Source organism: Metopolophium dirhodum, chromosome 5, assembly GCF_019925205.1.
Source record: "Metopolophium dirhodum isolate CAU chromosome 5, ASM1992520v1, whole genome shotgun sequence".
Taxonomy (NCBI): Eukaryota; Metazoa; Arthropoda; class Insecta; order Hemiptera; family Aphididae; genus Metopolophium; species Metopolophium dirhodum.
In genome coordinates this window covers 29,687,579-29,702,630 of record NC_083564.1, presented here as the reverse complement: position 1 = coordinate 29,702,630, position 15,052 = coordinate 29,687,579, and the positions used below count along the sequence as shown (strand labels likewise).

The 15,052-nt window shown below is 28.7% G+C and overlaps 1 protein-coding gene across 1 annotated transcript in view; it reads left to right on the top strand.

Moving 5' to 3' along the window:
* The first annotated feature begins 11,995 nt into the window (after positions 1-11,995).
* The window catches only part of LOC132945688 (uncharacterized), a 90,697-nt gene continuing 87,640 nt past the window's right edge, over positions 11,996-15,052 (top strand). Inside the window, exon 1 of the mRNA XM_061015452.1 lies at positions 11,996-12,558. Within this exon, the coding sequence (XP_060871435.1) occupies positions 12,349-12,558 (210 nt within the window). The 5' untranslated portion in view covers positions 11,996-12,348. The remainder of the gene's footprint in view (positions 12,559-15,052) is intronic.

Here is a 15,052-nt window from a genome sequence, read left to right as displayed (position 1 = left end):
TTTACTATCTTAACGTATGACACGATAACGCCTATACTCCAATTTTAACTAAACATGTCTAACATTCACCAAAACTCTCAATTGTGAATGTCAACACTCACCGATAATCGTTGCGAATGTTGACATTCACCGGTGACTGTTGGCAAATTTTTAATATTCGTTCAAAATGTCGTCATTCACCTTAACATATACGTTTCTTCGTTATCTCATGGTTATATAATGTTAGGCTGATATAATATTATATTATGGGGGCTTCAGCGTAATCCATTCTAAGGAGTAAAAATAGGAATTTTATATTTTAGTTTATACGTGTGTTTTACATGGTGAGGAATGTGATGAAGTAGTTATAAGTTATTAAGTTTGTAAGTTAATATTTTTGACTTTTGGTATTTGGTCTGTATGCTTATTTTTTCTATTATTATTTGTGTGTCAATATTATATTAAGTTTTGTGGGTATGTAGAATTTGATGCTGGCTATGTGATAAGTCTGGAATGTGTAGTTGTTTTAATTGCCTTGTTATTGTAGAAGATTGCGTCATGTGGTACATATCCGTATCGTTTTTTCGATATCTTCTGTGAGATGGTGGTTTCCATATATGGGCATCATTGATGCGTTGATGGCTGTGTACTATAATAATATTTTGGTATTAATGAAGAGTTCTATTTTTAAATTGCGTTCTGATAATCTGCATTCGTTTGTGATTATTATTTTGGGTATTTTCCTTTGACGTGGCTGTGAGATGCCGCGGTATGATGCAATCGCATTCCTTCTAGGTGGTCCAAATTTGTATTGATTTAAGTTATGTAAATAATTTATTTTATAATTTTAAACTGCGTTTTTAAATTTTCCGACCCGATGTATGACTGTTATTGGTTCCAAATTATTGTATGTGTTTATTAACGTAGAAGGTAGACGTATGATATATTACAAATTGCACGGAATTTGATTTTGCACTATGTCCTTATAGTGCGCATGGCATTACACAATAAAGAAATGAGGTAACATAGTTAGAAAATAATATAAATTTAATGGAATAAAAGTAACAACTACAATATCTATAAAATGAATGACAATAATTGTTAGGTAGTAGACATGTTCACCTGTGAGGACAAGAACTATAAATATTTCATGTTTTAACTTTTAATTTATTTTAATGTTTTGGTAAAAAAGTTGAAAAATATATTTTTTTATTTAATTATTAAAGAAAAAAACGAAGATAGCCATTTTGTAGAGTTCATTTTTCAGAAAATATTGACGTTTTAACATTTTGATTTCATTAATCACCTGATTTTTAATATTTTTTCTAGTTTCTAAAAAAACAGCGAATTTTTTAATACCATAGTGGCATAGCGGTATAATTATGTGGCCCGCGACCAGAGTGCTCGTACAGCCGGCGAACGCTTTCAGTGTAGCTCGTAATAAGCATAATATTATTTTACTTCTTCAAAATGTATTGATCAAATCTTATATAATTGTTGTACAAAAAATCAATATGTACATCTTTGTAATACCTATTATTAAATACGATTATATTATAATAATTAAAGTCAATAAATAAAATAAATTTATTTTGTTTATTTTGAAATTAAGAAAAAAAAGGTAGAAGTATGAAGTACAGTATAAATGTTGCTTACAAGAAGAAAGAGTACGAAATTATATTAAATTAAAAAGCCTGTATGGTTAAAAAAGATAATATATTCAATATGATATTTTTTTGTTGGTTTGAGAATATATTATATATAATATATTTTTTTTTTTTATTGATTAACCCGCGGCAACTTAGGCCATTGGGTACGGAATCAATCTTTGTATTTGGTAAAATTAGTTTTTTACTTCATAATTCTTAACAGCTCTTATAATAATTGTGCATTAAAATAAATCATAATAGGTACCTGCATATGTACCAATTTTGCATTGTACTTAGATTAATGGTTTCATAATTATTACTATATGTATTATGCAATATATTGAAATTGTTTTTGACAACCAATATTCGAACGAGTATTTTTTGAGTTATGTAAAATATTGTTAGCTACACTATCTCTCACCTTCGTATGTCGGTACAACTGTATGTGTGTGTGTGTGTGTTACGAAGCAGTACACTTTTTATGGTTATGTACGATACACTTTCTTCTTGAAAACTCACTTGTTTATGTATTATGTATTTGCTTAGATGATTTGATAACGTTTTGAATTATTATTGATATGTATTAATACCAAGCATGATTTGTTAAAATGACCCTGCATAATAAAATAATAAATTCTACACCTAATATTAAGTCATGAAGTACATAATTTATTTAAATATTTTTCCAGGATTTCTATCCTTAGACTAAACATTTTAACAACTCACAAATTTGAATTCAGATATGGAGAAATAAAAATTTCAAGAAAATTGCCACCCTTTATTGGAACGTTGGAAGTGACCAATCTAATTTGTTTTGTGATGCATAATAAAATTTCGTATCACTGTTTTTATGGTAAAGCATAAAATGTATGCTAAAAAAAATTTAAAATGATTGGAAACCCCCCGCGTTCCACCCAAATTAATCAAATAATTATCATAATAAATTCTTTATATTATATTATTTTCGAGTTTTATTTGTAACATTAAGGTCACACGGCGATATGGATAGGCAATTTGGGAACATTCGGGCCACGATTTCTCTAATGATTTACCTAATATATTTTGCATAAATTCATAATGTTTCCATTTTTTTCTAAGAATTGTATCACCAAAGATACTAACGCGCGCACGCTACATATTTTTAGCATAATATCAGTTAAGAATATATTAACCATTATTGTATTATATTTTGTCGCTTAATATGCAACATCCACCACCCATCGGCTACTTCATTTTTTGGTCAATATTTTTGATAATATATTATTAGACACTATTAACTGTACAGAAATTGATTTATTGAACTCTTCTAACGATCTAAAACCAAGTTGGTTGATGTTAATATTGAGCGACCATAAATAATAACCACATTCCATAGTAATTGGCAATATATTAATGGAAACATTACATTTAATTTGTTGTCTTATACTATGTTAATATGCATGATTATACGATGAAAATACGATGAAAATACCAAGAAAAAACTTATGTTAGTCAAAACTGAAATGTGAAGTATCGTTAGTTATTCCCGCCTTTCCTTATTATTTTTTTTTTTGTTTTTTCCGTCACTTTTTAAAACTACTGGGAATAACCAACTAGATTCACTTTCTTATCGAACAAGATACTGAAGTCGAAAATCGAAGCATTATTTCGACTACTTATCGTGGACACAGACACAAAAATAAAAACACACATTACACATAAATTTACCTATTGGAGGCGCAATTGCGCAAAATACCATCTTCAAAATTACAAACTGGCGAATAGACATTTAGACACATATAATTAAAATATACTTAGGTACATAATCATAATTTCGCCTGCAATATTAGAGATCGTTTGTTCTATTGCGCACGTGGCGCAAAACCAGTTCGAGCGAATTTTTTGATTTTAGGTAATGTAAATGTTCCCGACACATTATCAACGTGTAATAAGTATGTACAAACGATCCGGCGAATTTTTTTTTTTTTGCTTTTCAAATTATTTTCTACCATCATATTATACGATATAATATTATAAATTATAATATATTTTGTATACGATAGCCCGCAGTTTGTATCAGTTTTCGTGTGTGATTCGTTCAGCTTCGATTTGAACTTTACAAAGTGCATCGGCCTAAAACAGTTCCAGGAGTACCTGAAGTTGCCGGTCGACGGTCATGACACTGAGCTTACTGGCTTACATTTTTAAGTACGATTTTGGATAGTTATTACGCTGTAATACTTATATTGGTGGGTCGCAATTATAGTATTTTGCGAAGTAACTTAAACTCAAAATAAGTATATAAAAGGTTATGTACATTTTTTTTTCAATCTAAGAACCTCTGTGCCATTTTCTGTGTTTGACCAATTTTCTACATTTTAATTTTTTTGTGCTTTATGAGTATAGAGCCTCAAAGATGTAGATGCAAATAATTCAATCGTACTTTTTACATCAGTTCAGTACCACATTGACTGGATTCGTAGACTGTATATCGATTATATGAAAGTACTAAATAGTTAAGGTAATGTTATGAACATTATTTATTCATATTATAATTGTCTGTAAACAGCCTGTATTGTCGAAAAAAGATAATATTTTTTTATTGGTTTGAGATAATATTATTTATTGTATCGAAAGGTATGTTTGAAAGAGATAAAAAGCGGTTACGATATGTTGATAGCCTGGAGTAAATGAAGAGTAGGTGGCTAATGTCACAAACCTTAGTTATTTTGCAGTGTACATTAATCAATTTATATATAGGCGAAATTCCACTCATGCACTCACTCACTCACTCATTCATCGCAACATTTCAAATATATATATCAAATAATGCACAGTAAAATAATAAATAATACATCTAATATTAATTCACAAAGTATATAATTTATTAAAATATTTTTCCAGGATTTCTATCTTTAGACTAAACATTTTAACAACTCAAAATCTACATATTGGAATTCTGATATAGATACATAAAAATGTTCAAGAAAATTGCCACACTTCCCCCATCCCCCTCGTCACACCCAAATAAATTAAATAAATATCATAATAAATTTGTTATAATATTTTTTTCTGTTTTTATTATTAAAATTATGGTCACACAGCGATATGGATAGGCAATTTGGGTACATTGGGTATCCGTTTCTTCGTTATCTCATGGTTATATAATGTTAGGCTGATATAATACCTATTATATTATGGGGGTTTCAGCGTAATCCATTCTAAGGAGTAAAAATAGGAATTTTATATTTTAGTTTATACGTGTGTTTTACATTGCGAGGAATGTGATGAAGTAGTTATAAGTTATTAAGTTTGTATGTTAATATTTCTGACTTTTGATATTTGGTCTGTATGCTTATTTTTTCTATTATTATTTGTGTGTCAATATTATATTACGTTTTGTGGGTATGTATAATTGGATGCTGGATAGGTGATAAGTCTGGAATGTGTAGTTGTTTTAATTGCCTTGTTATTGTAGAAGATTGCGTCATGTGGTACATATCCGTATCGTTTTTTCGATATCTTCTGTGAGATGGTGGTTTCCATATATGGGCATCAATAATGCGTTGATGGCTGTGTACTATAATATTTTAATATTAATGAAGAGTTCTATTTTTAAATTGCGTTCTGATAATCTGCATTCGTTTGTGATTATTATTTTGGGTATTTTCCTTTGACGTGGCTGTGAGATGCCGCGGTATGATGCAATCGCATTCCTTCTAGGTGGTCCAAATTTGTATTGATTTAAGTTATGTAAATAATTTATTTTATAATTTTAAATTGCGTTTTTAAGTTTTCCGACCCGATGTATGACCGTTATTGGTTCCAAATTATTGTATGTGGTTATGAACGTAGAAGGTAGACGTATGATATATTACAAATTGCACGGAATTTGATTTTGCACTATGTCCTTATAGTGCACATGGCATTACACAATAAAGAAATGAGGTAACATTGTTAGGAAAGAATATACATTTAATGGAATAAAAGTAACAACTACAATATCTATAAAATGAATGACAATAATCGTTAGGTAGTGTTTATAAGTGATGTTATCATATGTGGTGTATTTAAGTTTTTTACATGATATATTGTAAATAGTTTTAAATGGACATAAATAAAGAAAACAGTTAAAATATATGTGTAAAATCAGAGAATTATGTTTAGATTATTGTAATATATATAATTTGAAATATTACTAGAATTTTTATGTTATATAATAAGAAATGGTGTATGTGTATTTGAAGTATTCAAGTGAGGAGTTACCAATTGTGATATCTCCTGAAAAAATAGAGATATCATAATTCTGATTTTTTAGTAAAACTTACAGGGACAAGAACTACATATATTTCATGTTTTAGTTTATTTTAATGTTTTGGTAAAAAAGTTGAAAAATATATTTTTTTATTTAATTATTAAAGAAAAAAAAGAAGTAATCCATTTTGTAGAGTTCATTTTTCTGAAAACATTGACGTTTCAACATTTTGATTTCATTAATCTCCTGATTTGTAATATTTATTCTAGTTTCTAAAAAAACAGCGAATTATTTAATACCATAGTGGCATAACGGTATAATCATTTAGCCCGCGACCCGAGTGCTCGTACAGCCGGCGATCATTTTCAGTGTAGCTCGTAATAAGCATATTATTTTACTTCTTCAAAATTTATTGATGAAATCTTATATAATTATTGTATAAAAAGTCAATATGTACATCTTTGTAATACCTATTATTAAATACGATTATATTATATTAATTAATAGGCCAGGCAAAGAAGAAAAAATGGCGGAAAAAAATCCCAGCCAAGATAATTTTTTTTTTAAAGTTGTAATAAATATGCCCTATAACATACTAAAAGTCCCCTATCATTGATAGGACTGGAGCTTTTTTTTTATAAACTTATGAAAGTTTAAAAATGTGAGCTTTTTGAATATCTCAAATATATGACAAATATCAAAAAAAAATTCAAATAAAAAAAGTTTCAGTTAAAAAATTATTAATAAATTTCTCTTTCTTTCCGTGTTAAATAGGTTTTACACTGTATTAAATATATTTGTGTGTTCTACAAACTATAAACATGAACGAATGAATTATAATAACATAACAAAAATTGATGTTTTTAAAACTTATGATAGCATACAAATAATTTGTATGATAAAAAAAAAAAATTATTAAAGTTTAAAGGTCATTACACTACATATTATAGTGCTGGCAGATCATACTTTTATGTTTCGTATTCTTTTTCTTCTTCTGCGATTCCATCTAATAATTCTGTAAGTGTACAATCTTCTGTACAATCAACCTCTATTTCTATAGAATTAGTGCACCATTGGCCTTTGCTGCAATGTCCACATATAATTGAGCACTTAAGACCTAATTTTTGACAACCACAGTTTTTAGTTATTAACAACTAATAATTAATTTAATTAGTATAATATTTAATATAGTTGTGGACCATTTCATAAACAAATACATAAAAATAATTTAATTATTTTGTTTAGATTTCATTATTGATTAAAATATAAAAGTACCTAGAGTAATTAATTTTAATACAAACATTTCTTTAAATATTTTTTTGTCACGCCTGCACCGAAATTTTAGTTTTCGATGACAGTTGAAGCGTTGGAAACTGAGCTCAGATATCACGAGTATTCTCTGAACAAACAGACTCTAAAGATCTATACTACGGTCCTCATAAAACATAAGCTTTTGGTTACATCTTATATTTATATTAAAATTCCTTTGCATGACGCGTAAACATTTTTCTTTCGTGAAATATTGTTTTCGTAGAATAGTCTGGTTGTTGCATAGATCCTAGCCTGAATTACCTTTGCCGTGATGGCGAGATCAATGAACGCAGAGGCGTGATAAAAAATAGTATGTGAGGCACACATCAGTGCCGCACACGTCGCCCGCGACTGAAATAGCTCACTTCTCGCCCATGCCACACAATACACTATTAAATTAATCAGTTTGAAAAATGTTGTTATCAAAATATTATATGGTTTTGATTAAATAACTGATGCATAATGCATATATTGTAATATTGTATTCAAACCTCTTCACTTTAGATAGATATATTAATTTAACTTGTTTTATATTATATTTTATATTTAAATATAATGAATGTTATAATCACACAATGTCTTCAATACATGATTTATCTATTTATTTATGTATTACTATATCGTTTACGTACCGAAAATTAAACATGAATATATTATCCAGGAATACGTCACCTTCATTGCCATTGTGAGCTGAAATTAAAACCGCAGTGACGGTGACTGGTAACGCATGTGTATTTCCCATGCACACTCATGAATTAGAATATATTATATATAATATATCGGTAGTGATATGCAAGTTGTTGTATTATTTAATAGCATCAGGTAGTGAGTTATGATATATGAAGAGTAAAATTATATTACCTTTCATAAAAATACTTACGCATCAATTGTTGTTCATAGTATTTTACTTGATTGGTATGATCGGTATGAAACCCTACTATAAAATAAGAAAATAATACGGAACAGCGTATACATTTGAACTAGCTTCAAAATTCGTAAGATTGTCAATGTATATTTTTTAAGTATACAAGTTGTATAATACAACCCATAATAAATACGGGTTTATCGTTGCAGTATAGTAGACTTGAATACAAATATTTACAGTGATCTACGTTTATAAATGATGTCTGTTTCTACAAATAAATTAGGTACCTTATACAATGTTTGTATTTCGTATATATTATTATTCTAGATAAGAAGATCCTTAGAGATTCTAAGAATTATAAGAAATATAAGGTACCAACAACATCACACACATCATTATCACAAACTCCTAAACATATTATACAATTTACATAATATTATATACTTATTTATACTTACATATCAATAAATTCGCATCGTTAGCATACGATACATATAAATATGATATAACCATACACATACAAACTATAATATGCTATCAAACACCGTACAGTACTCATCAGTCTTCATTCTGAACTTATATAATGATAATTACAACACACACACGCTTAACATATATATTATTTACCTTATCATACATATGAGCATGCATGCATAGATACATACATTCATATCACATGCATGGGAAATACACATGCGTTACCAGCCACCGTCAACAAAACCCATCCGACTCGAGTAAAAAGTTTTGTTTCACGCTTACGTATGAGAAAACGCATACGCGTATACATATCACTAAAGTGACCGACACATATTATATTTTATCAGCACATACCTAATTACAACAGTCATACCTATCATTTGTATAATATTTTTATTTTACCGTTTGTATACACGCAGGCATATCACCTCCGTCATATATTATCATTGTATAAGTTATAATATCGGAAAAGAGAGATACTTCAGTAGATACTTTATATGGTTTATTACCAAAATCTCAAAATACACAATAATTAACGTTACATCTGTAATACTATGGTAACATCTTTATCAATGAAACATTTATGAATTGTCATATTATTAGCCGTTTTCCATACAGACTCATGCTACAATGAGCATATATAGGTTGAAACATACATTCATTCTTATTCTTGTATCTTTATATACACAATACTATTAGGCTAACTTATCCTGAATAATATTACAGATACATACCTACTTATATTTTTAATCAATCATACATACTTTGAAATATTGTATGAGACTACATTAGACTAAAATCATAGCTTATATACACATACATGGATTATAGGTGTTTAAGAGAAAAATTAAATCTCTTACTGTTATTATTATACTATTATTCGTCAAGTGCAGTGGGAATTATTTATATAGGTATATAACAATATTAGAAACTATTATCGACCCATCACTTAAGTAGTCCGGCAGCTTATTTATTCCTTTTCACCAAATATGGGGGTCGTCAAGAAGATTCGTTTAAGCAATTTTGTAACCGTACATTACTGCAACCGGTCACAGGGGACCGAACCGGTCTGGCCCGCGCTTTACATAATACATAGATCCGGCCGATACAATCGTGCTTGGTGCAGAAATTTATTCGTGACGATAGACCCACGATAGTGCCGACCGACTGTATACCGAATCTCATCATATCATGCAAACCAACAGTTGGCTGACTGCCCAGTGTGATATCATTTTTAAATAACTATATTACCTTTAAGAAAAATTATGATGACATCGGAAAATACTTCGAGTGGCGCGAACAGTAATCGTCGAAATAAGTGAAATTTAGGTAAACAGCATTATAATTTACAGCTATATAAAAACACTCTATATAAACTAAACTATACTCAACTATAAAGTTCTCTCTTAGTTTTATATTAAATCATAACCTTAATATTTTTTAAACTTGTTAGAGTTACAAGTTAATTACAAGATAAAAGTATCTTGCTTTAAATTTTTATGAACAACACTGCACAATGAAGGAAATACAGAAATGAATACGAAAAAAGAAAAAGAAATAAATGAAAAAAAAATTAATAACAATAATATAGGCGTTGGCCGCAAAAAGTGCTAATATGAATACATACGAAAAATACAAAGATAGTTTGCATAGAAAAATAAAGACAATAAATACGAAAAATACATATACTAATGTCTAATATATATAATATTCTATATTCCACATGGCATATTCATCATTGAAAAGATTACAAAATAATCAAGGAAGATTAAATAATAGTAAATTATACTATTTAATTTGCTTAATTACCTACTTAATTACTAATAAAGTATTAACCAGGGCTCGGATTTATTTGTAAATAGTAAATACAAATTTTCCACTACTAATAGTAATCAAAGTAAGAAACTAATAAGAAATAATTCTTAATTAGTAATTACTAATTAGTGATTACAATATTATATAAACTGTCGCAAAATATACAAAATTAGTTATTGAATTCTAAGACGTTATCCAAATTACAATAAAAACAATTATTATTTATACTCTAAGTATGTATAAAAATATTTAAAAATAATTTAAATATTTTATGAAAAAAAAAGTAGAAATACAATTTATACATTTTATACTTTTATACATGTATAAAAATGTATTATACATATGTATAATACATCATGGTGTATAAAACTTTTATACATACATTCACACAATCCTGGTTTTACGCCACACGTAGGTTAGGTTAACATGGAAAAAATGTGAGGTTGAAGTTGATTCTAAAAAAGGTTGGTAAGTGGATGTCGCTCTGCTTTACAGTAGGTTACAAGTGAGTCAATGTAATGGATGGTGTTAAATTTGAATTTAATGATATAATATCATTGTATAAGAAAAACGAATCTGAGCGAAGACGGTCAGTCAGCCTATGATATTATCAAGTATATTTGATGATATTATTGTTAATAAAGTAATTTATATATAACCTATTTACGTGGATAGACTATAGATTTTAGAGTCTATTTGTTCATAGAATACGCGTGATATCTGAGCTCAGTACTCTTGGGGATTTCCATTTTATCGCCCGGTACTTTTGGGGATTCCCAATTTACCGCCCGCTGGACGGAAAAACATCGCTCTCCAACGTAATGTTCCGTGTTCAGTTCTTCTATACTAAACAAAACGGCGATAAGGAAAACTGCCGCCCGACCTACCTTACTGCACCGTTTCGATCAGCTGTTACCGGTTAGCCGTCAATGCGCGTGTATTTTTGTGTAATTCCCGTGTCATTCGCGATCCGATACCGGTGTGAGTGCGTTATGGCGAGACCGTCTTGCCGTTTTACGGGTTTTTTTTGTACCTACTGCACGGGCAAAGTTTAAGCATTATTATTTATTACTGGCACCTTACCTTTACCTTACCGTCAATTCACCATCACTCGCACCTCACCGTCAGTTTCACCCAGGGTTGGCACGTATTATACATAAATGTATAATTTGTGTATATGTTACGGGTAAAGTACAAAATACGGTTAGTGCTCACATTATCCGGGTAATGTGAACACTACCAATTGGATACAGTAAAAATACAATTTATAAAACATTTATTTCGATGGATAAGGTTCACATTATCCGGGTAATATGTACATTAACTGTTTTTGGACCTTACCCGTAACATATATACTATGTATTATACGTATAATACATCTATATTTTATACATCATCGATGTAAACTAATATAAAATATTTTTTACTATAATTTTAAGTATGGGCATTTTTTTTAAGAAGCCAGAATAAACAGTTATTTAAAGAAATGTTTGTATTAAAATTAATTACTCTAGGTAATTTTATATTTTAATCAATTTTGAAATCTAAACAAAATAATTAAATTATTTTTATGTATTTGTTTATGTAATGGTCCACAACTATATTAAATATTATAATAATAATTAATTATTAGAATGTACTTAATTGGCTTCAAAGCTCCACAGAAAGCAATATAAAAACAATGATTGTGAAAAATAATTTTAGTCCACAGTCCACATATCGGGTAGTTTATTTTAAAAATAAAAATGAACCCTTGTCCCACAGTGTAGTTTGTTAATTTATTTAAGCAGGTTAATAGTACCTAAATATGATGAACTACGCTACTACGGGTTTGCATTATTTTCACTGATTGGCCAAGTTATCGCTCTAATAACATGAATGAATAACAATATAATAATTAGTAATACGTAATGTTCAGTGTTCAGTTCTTCTATACTAAACAAAACGTTGATAGGGAAAACTGCCGCCCGACCTACCTTACTGCACCGTTTCGATCAGCTGTAACCGGTTAGCCGTCAATGCGCGTGAATTTTTGTGTAATTCCCGTGTCATTCGCGATCCGATACCGGTGTGAGTGCGTTACCGTCTTGCCGTTTTACGGGATTTTTTTGTACCTACTGCACGGGCAAAGTTTAAGCATTATTATTTATTACTGGCACCTTACCTTTATCTTATCGTCAATTCACCATCACTCGCACCTCACCGTCAGTTTTACCCATGGTTGGCACGTACGTAATTTATATATAACCTATTTACGTGGAACCTTGTTTTCAATTTTCAATCCTTAGCTATAGAAGTTGAACATTTTATAAACTTATAACTACAAAATAATTATAACATTTTAAATTTGATAAATTTTGTCAAAATTTGAACTTTAAATGCTTATAAAAAAAAATTGTGCCATTGTATTTTCAATATTTTTCAACTGCTATTAGAACAGGAGCCTTATATTATATTTTCACGCTTTTTTACCCAACAAATAAAACGTTATTATTATTTATAGAAAAAAAAACTAAATATATTGACACCAATTATTTTCAACATTTTATCATGTATAGAAAATGCTAATACAAACATTCAGTAAAAATTTCAAGTATCTACACTTCTACAGTCATAAGTTTTTTAATTACAACAAAATAAGAAAATCGTTACATGAGATATTGAGTGAATATCTAATGTTGTAAAAATATGAATTTCAAACGCACATAAAAATTTAATTTGACTTCTTGTAGACATTTTTTTTTGATAAAGGTAGACAAACTTATGGATGATCTTGTATTACATTTTTATATCTTAGATTTAAAAAGAAAAATTTTTATGAATTCTCCACTCAAAATAATTTGCTATTTTTCGTGATTTTTCCGTATTTTGTCAAGATTTGAACTTTAAATGCTTATAAATAAAAACTGTGACTAAGGAGTTTTAATTTTTTTTGATCTGCCTTTGAAACAATAACCAAGGAGCCTTCTATTAAATTTTCAAGCTTTTTAACCAACAGAAAAAGTTGTATTGATATTTTTAGAAAAAAAAACTATAAAAATAGAAATTGACAATGTCCGTAAACAGCTCAAAATAAGTCAAAATGTTATGGTGTATAGAAAATGCTAATATAAACGATTATTCAAAATTTTATGTACCTACGGTCATTTGTTTTAGAGTTACACCGAAACCCAAAATCGATTTTCTCGAAAACAGATTTTGCGTAAAAATGCCCGTTTTCTCTTAATTTTTCTTTTGTTTTTCATGTCGCTTTTGAAAACGACTGGGAAACTTTTACTTTTGACCCCCCAAAGTACCAACTAGATTCACTTTCCTATCAGAAAAGTTACTATTGAAGAAAATCAAAGCACTTTTACTGTCCTAAAAGGTGATGACAGACACAAAAATAAAAAAAAAATAAAAAAAAAAATTAAAAAAAAATTAAAAATTAAAAAAAAAACACACATCATTGTAGAATCAATACATTCATCGCTTCGCTCAGAATCTAAAATGACATCCGATGTCTGCAGCAGATAATTGTTGATGTATTTTTTATTCATGCTAAAAATACGATACGAATTAAAACAAAATTGTACCTTAATATTATTATTCTAGTACAATATAGGCATTCCTAAAATATATTTGATGTATAAAATGATTCATGAAGGCATGAAGTATCCGTTATAGATTTATAGGTAGGTATATAAATATATTTTTAGTTTATACATAATATGGTATAATATTATGTCGTTAAACAAATGTATACGATTTTTATATGTTCAACAGTACAACAAATATGATAATATTTTCATTGGTTAAGTTCATTACATAACAGTTTTTGACGAACTTGTAAGTGCTCCCGCGTATGTTTATTTGGTTGTTTTTGGATTTTTGTCTTTTGATTAGTTTGGAATTTATTATAAACGTCAATCATAATTGTCATTACTTCTCTTGTCGCATTTTGAAAGTTATCAATGTAAACCTAAAAACGAGGTTTTGTCTTATAAATCAAAGAGGTTTTTAAATATATACTGGGTGATTCATTTATTGCTGGATTATTATTTCAAAATGTATTAAAATTTTAAAAACATTTCTTATACATTTCACTTCCCTCTCAGAAAAGTTACTGTTGAAGAAAATCCAGGCACTTTTACTGTCCTAAAAGGTGATGACAGACACAAAAATAAAATTAAATTAAAAACACACATCATTGTAAAATCAATACATTCATTGCTTCTTTTAGAATCTAAAAAAAGTAACTCGTTATTTAAGTTGGTTAAAAGTAATGTAAAGTAAAGTAAAGTTTAACTCGGTAATGCCCAGCCTTGCAAAATACTGACTTAATAACTAACATGAGAAAAGAAAACCGTATATTTTGTTGATTAAAATACATTATATTTTAAGGTCAAAGTATTAAAAATTTAAAATATAAAATGCACTATAACCCATGACGCAAACCACAGATTTTTGGAAAGAACGTCTACCCAACTATTATTTAGCAATGATATAATATAATATGGTAAATAAAATAGTTAATCATCAATTTTTCTTTGCCATATATTATCTATGTAGTTTAATCACTGGTCGATCATGTGATCCCATATTATACTATACATAACAAAAAACCCATAACACTCAAGCATTTTGCGATATTAGCTGAAGTTTTTATAAGACCCGACATGTGTCTAGAACTCTATAGTGTAGTAAAGTAGTATTGATATTATCGTCTCTTACATAGAATTA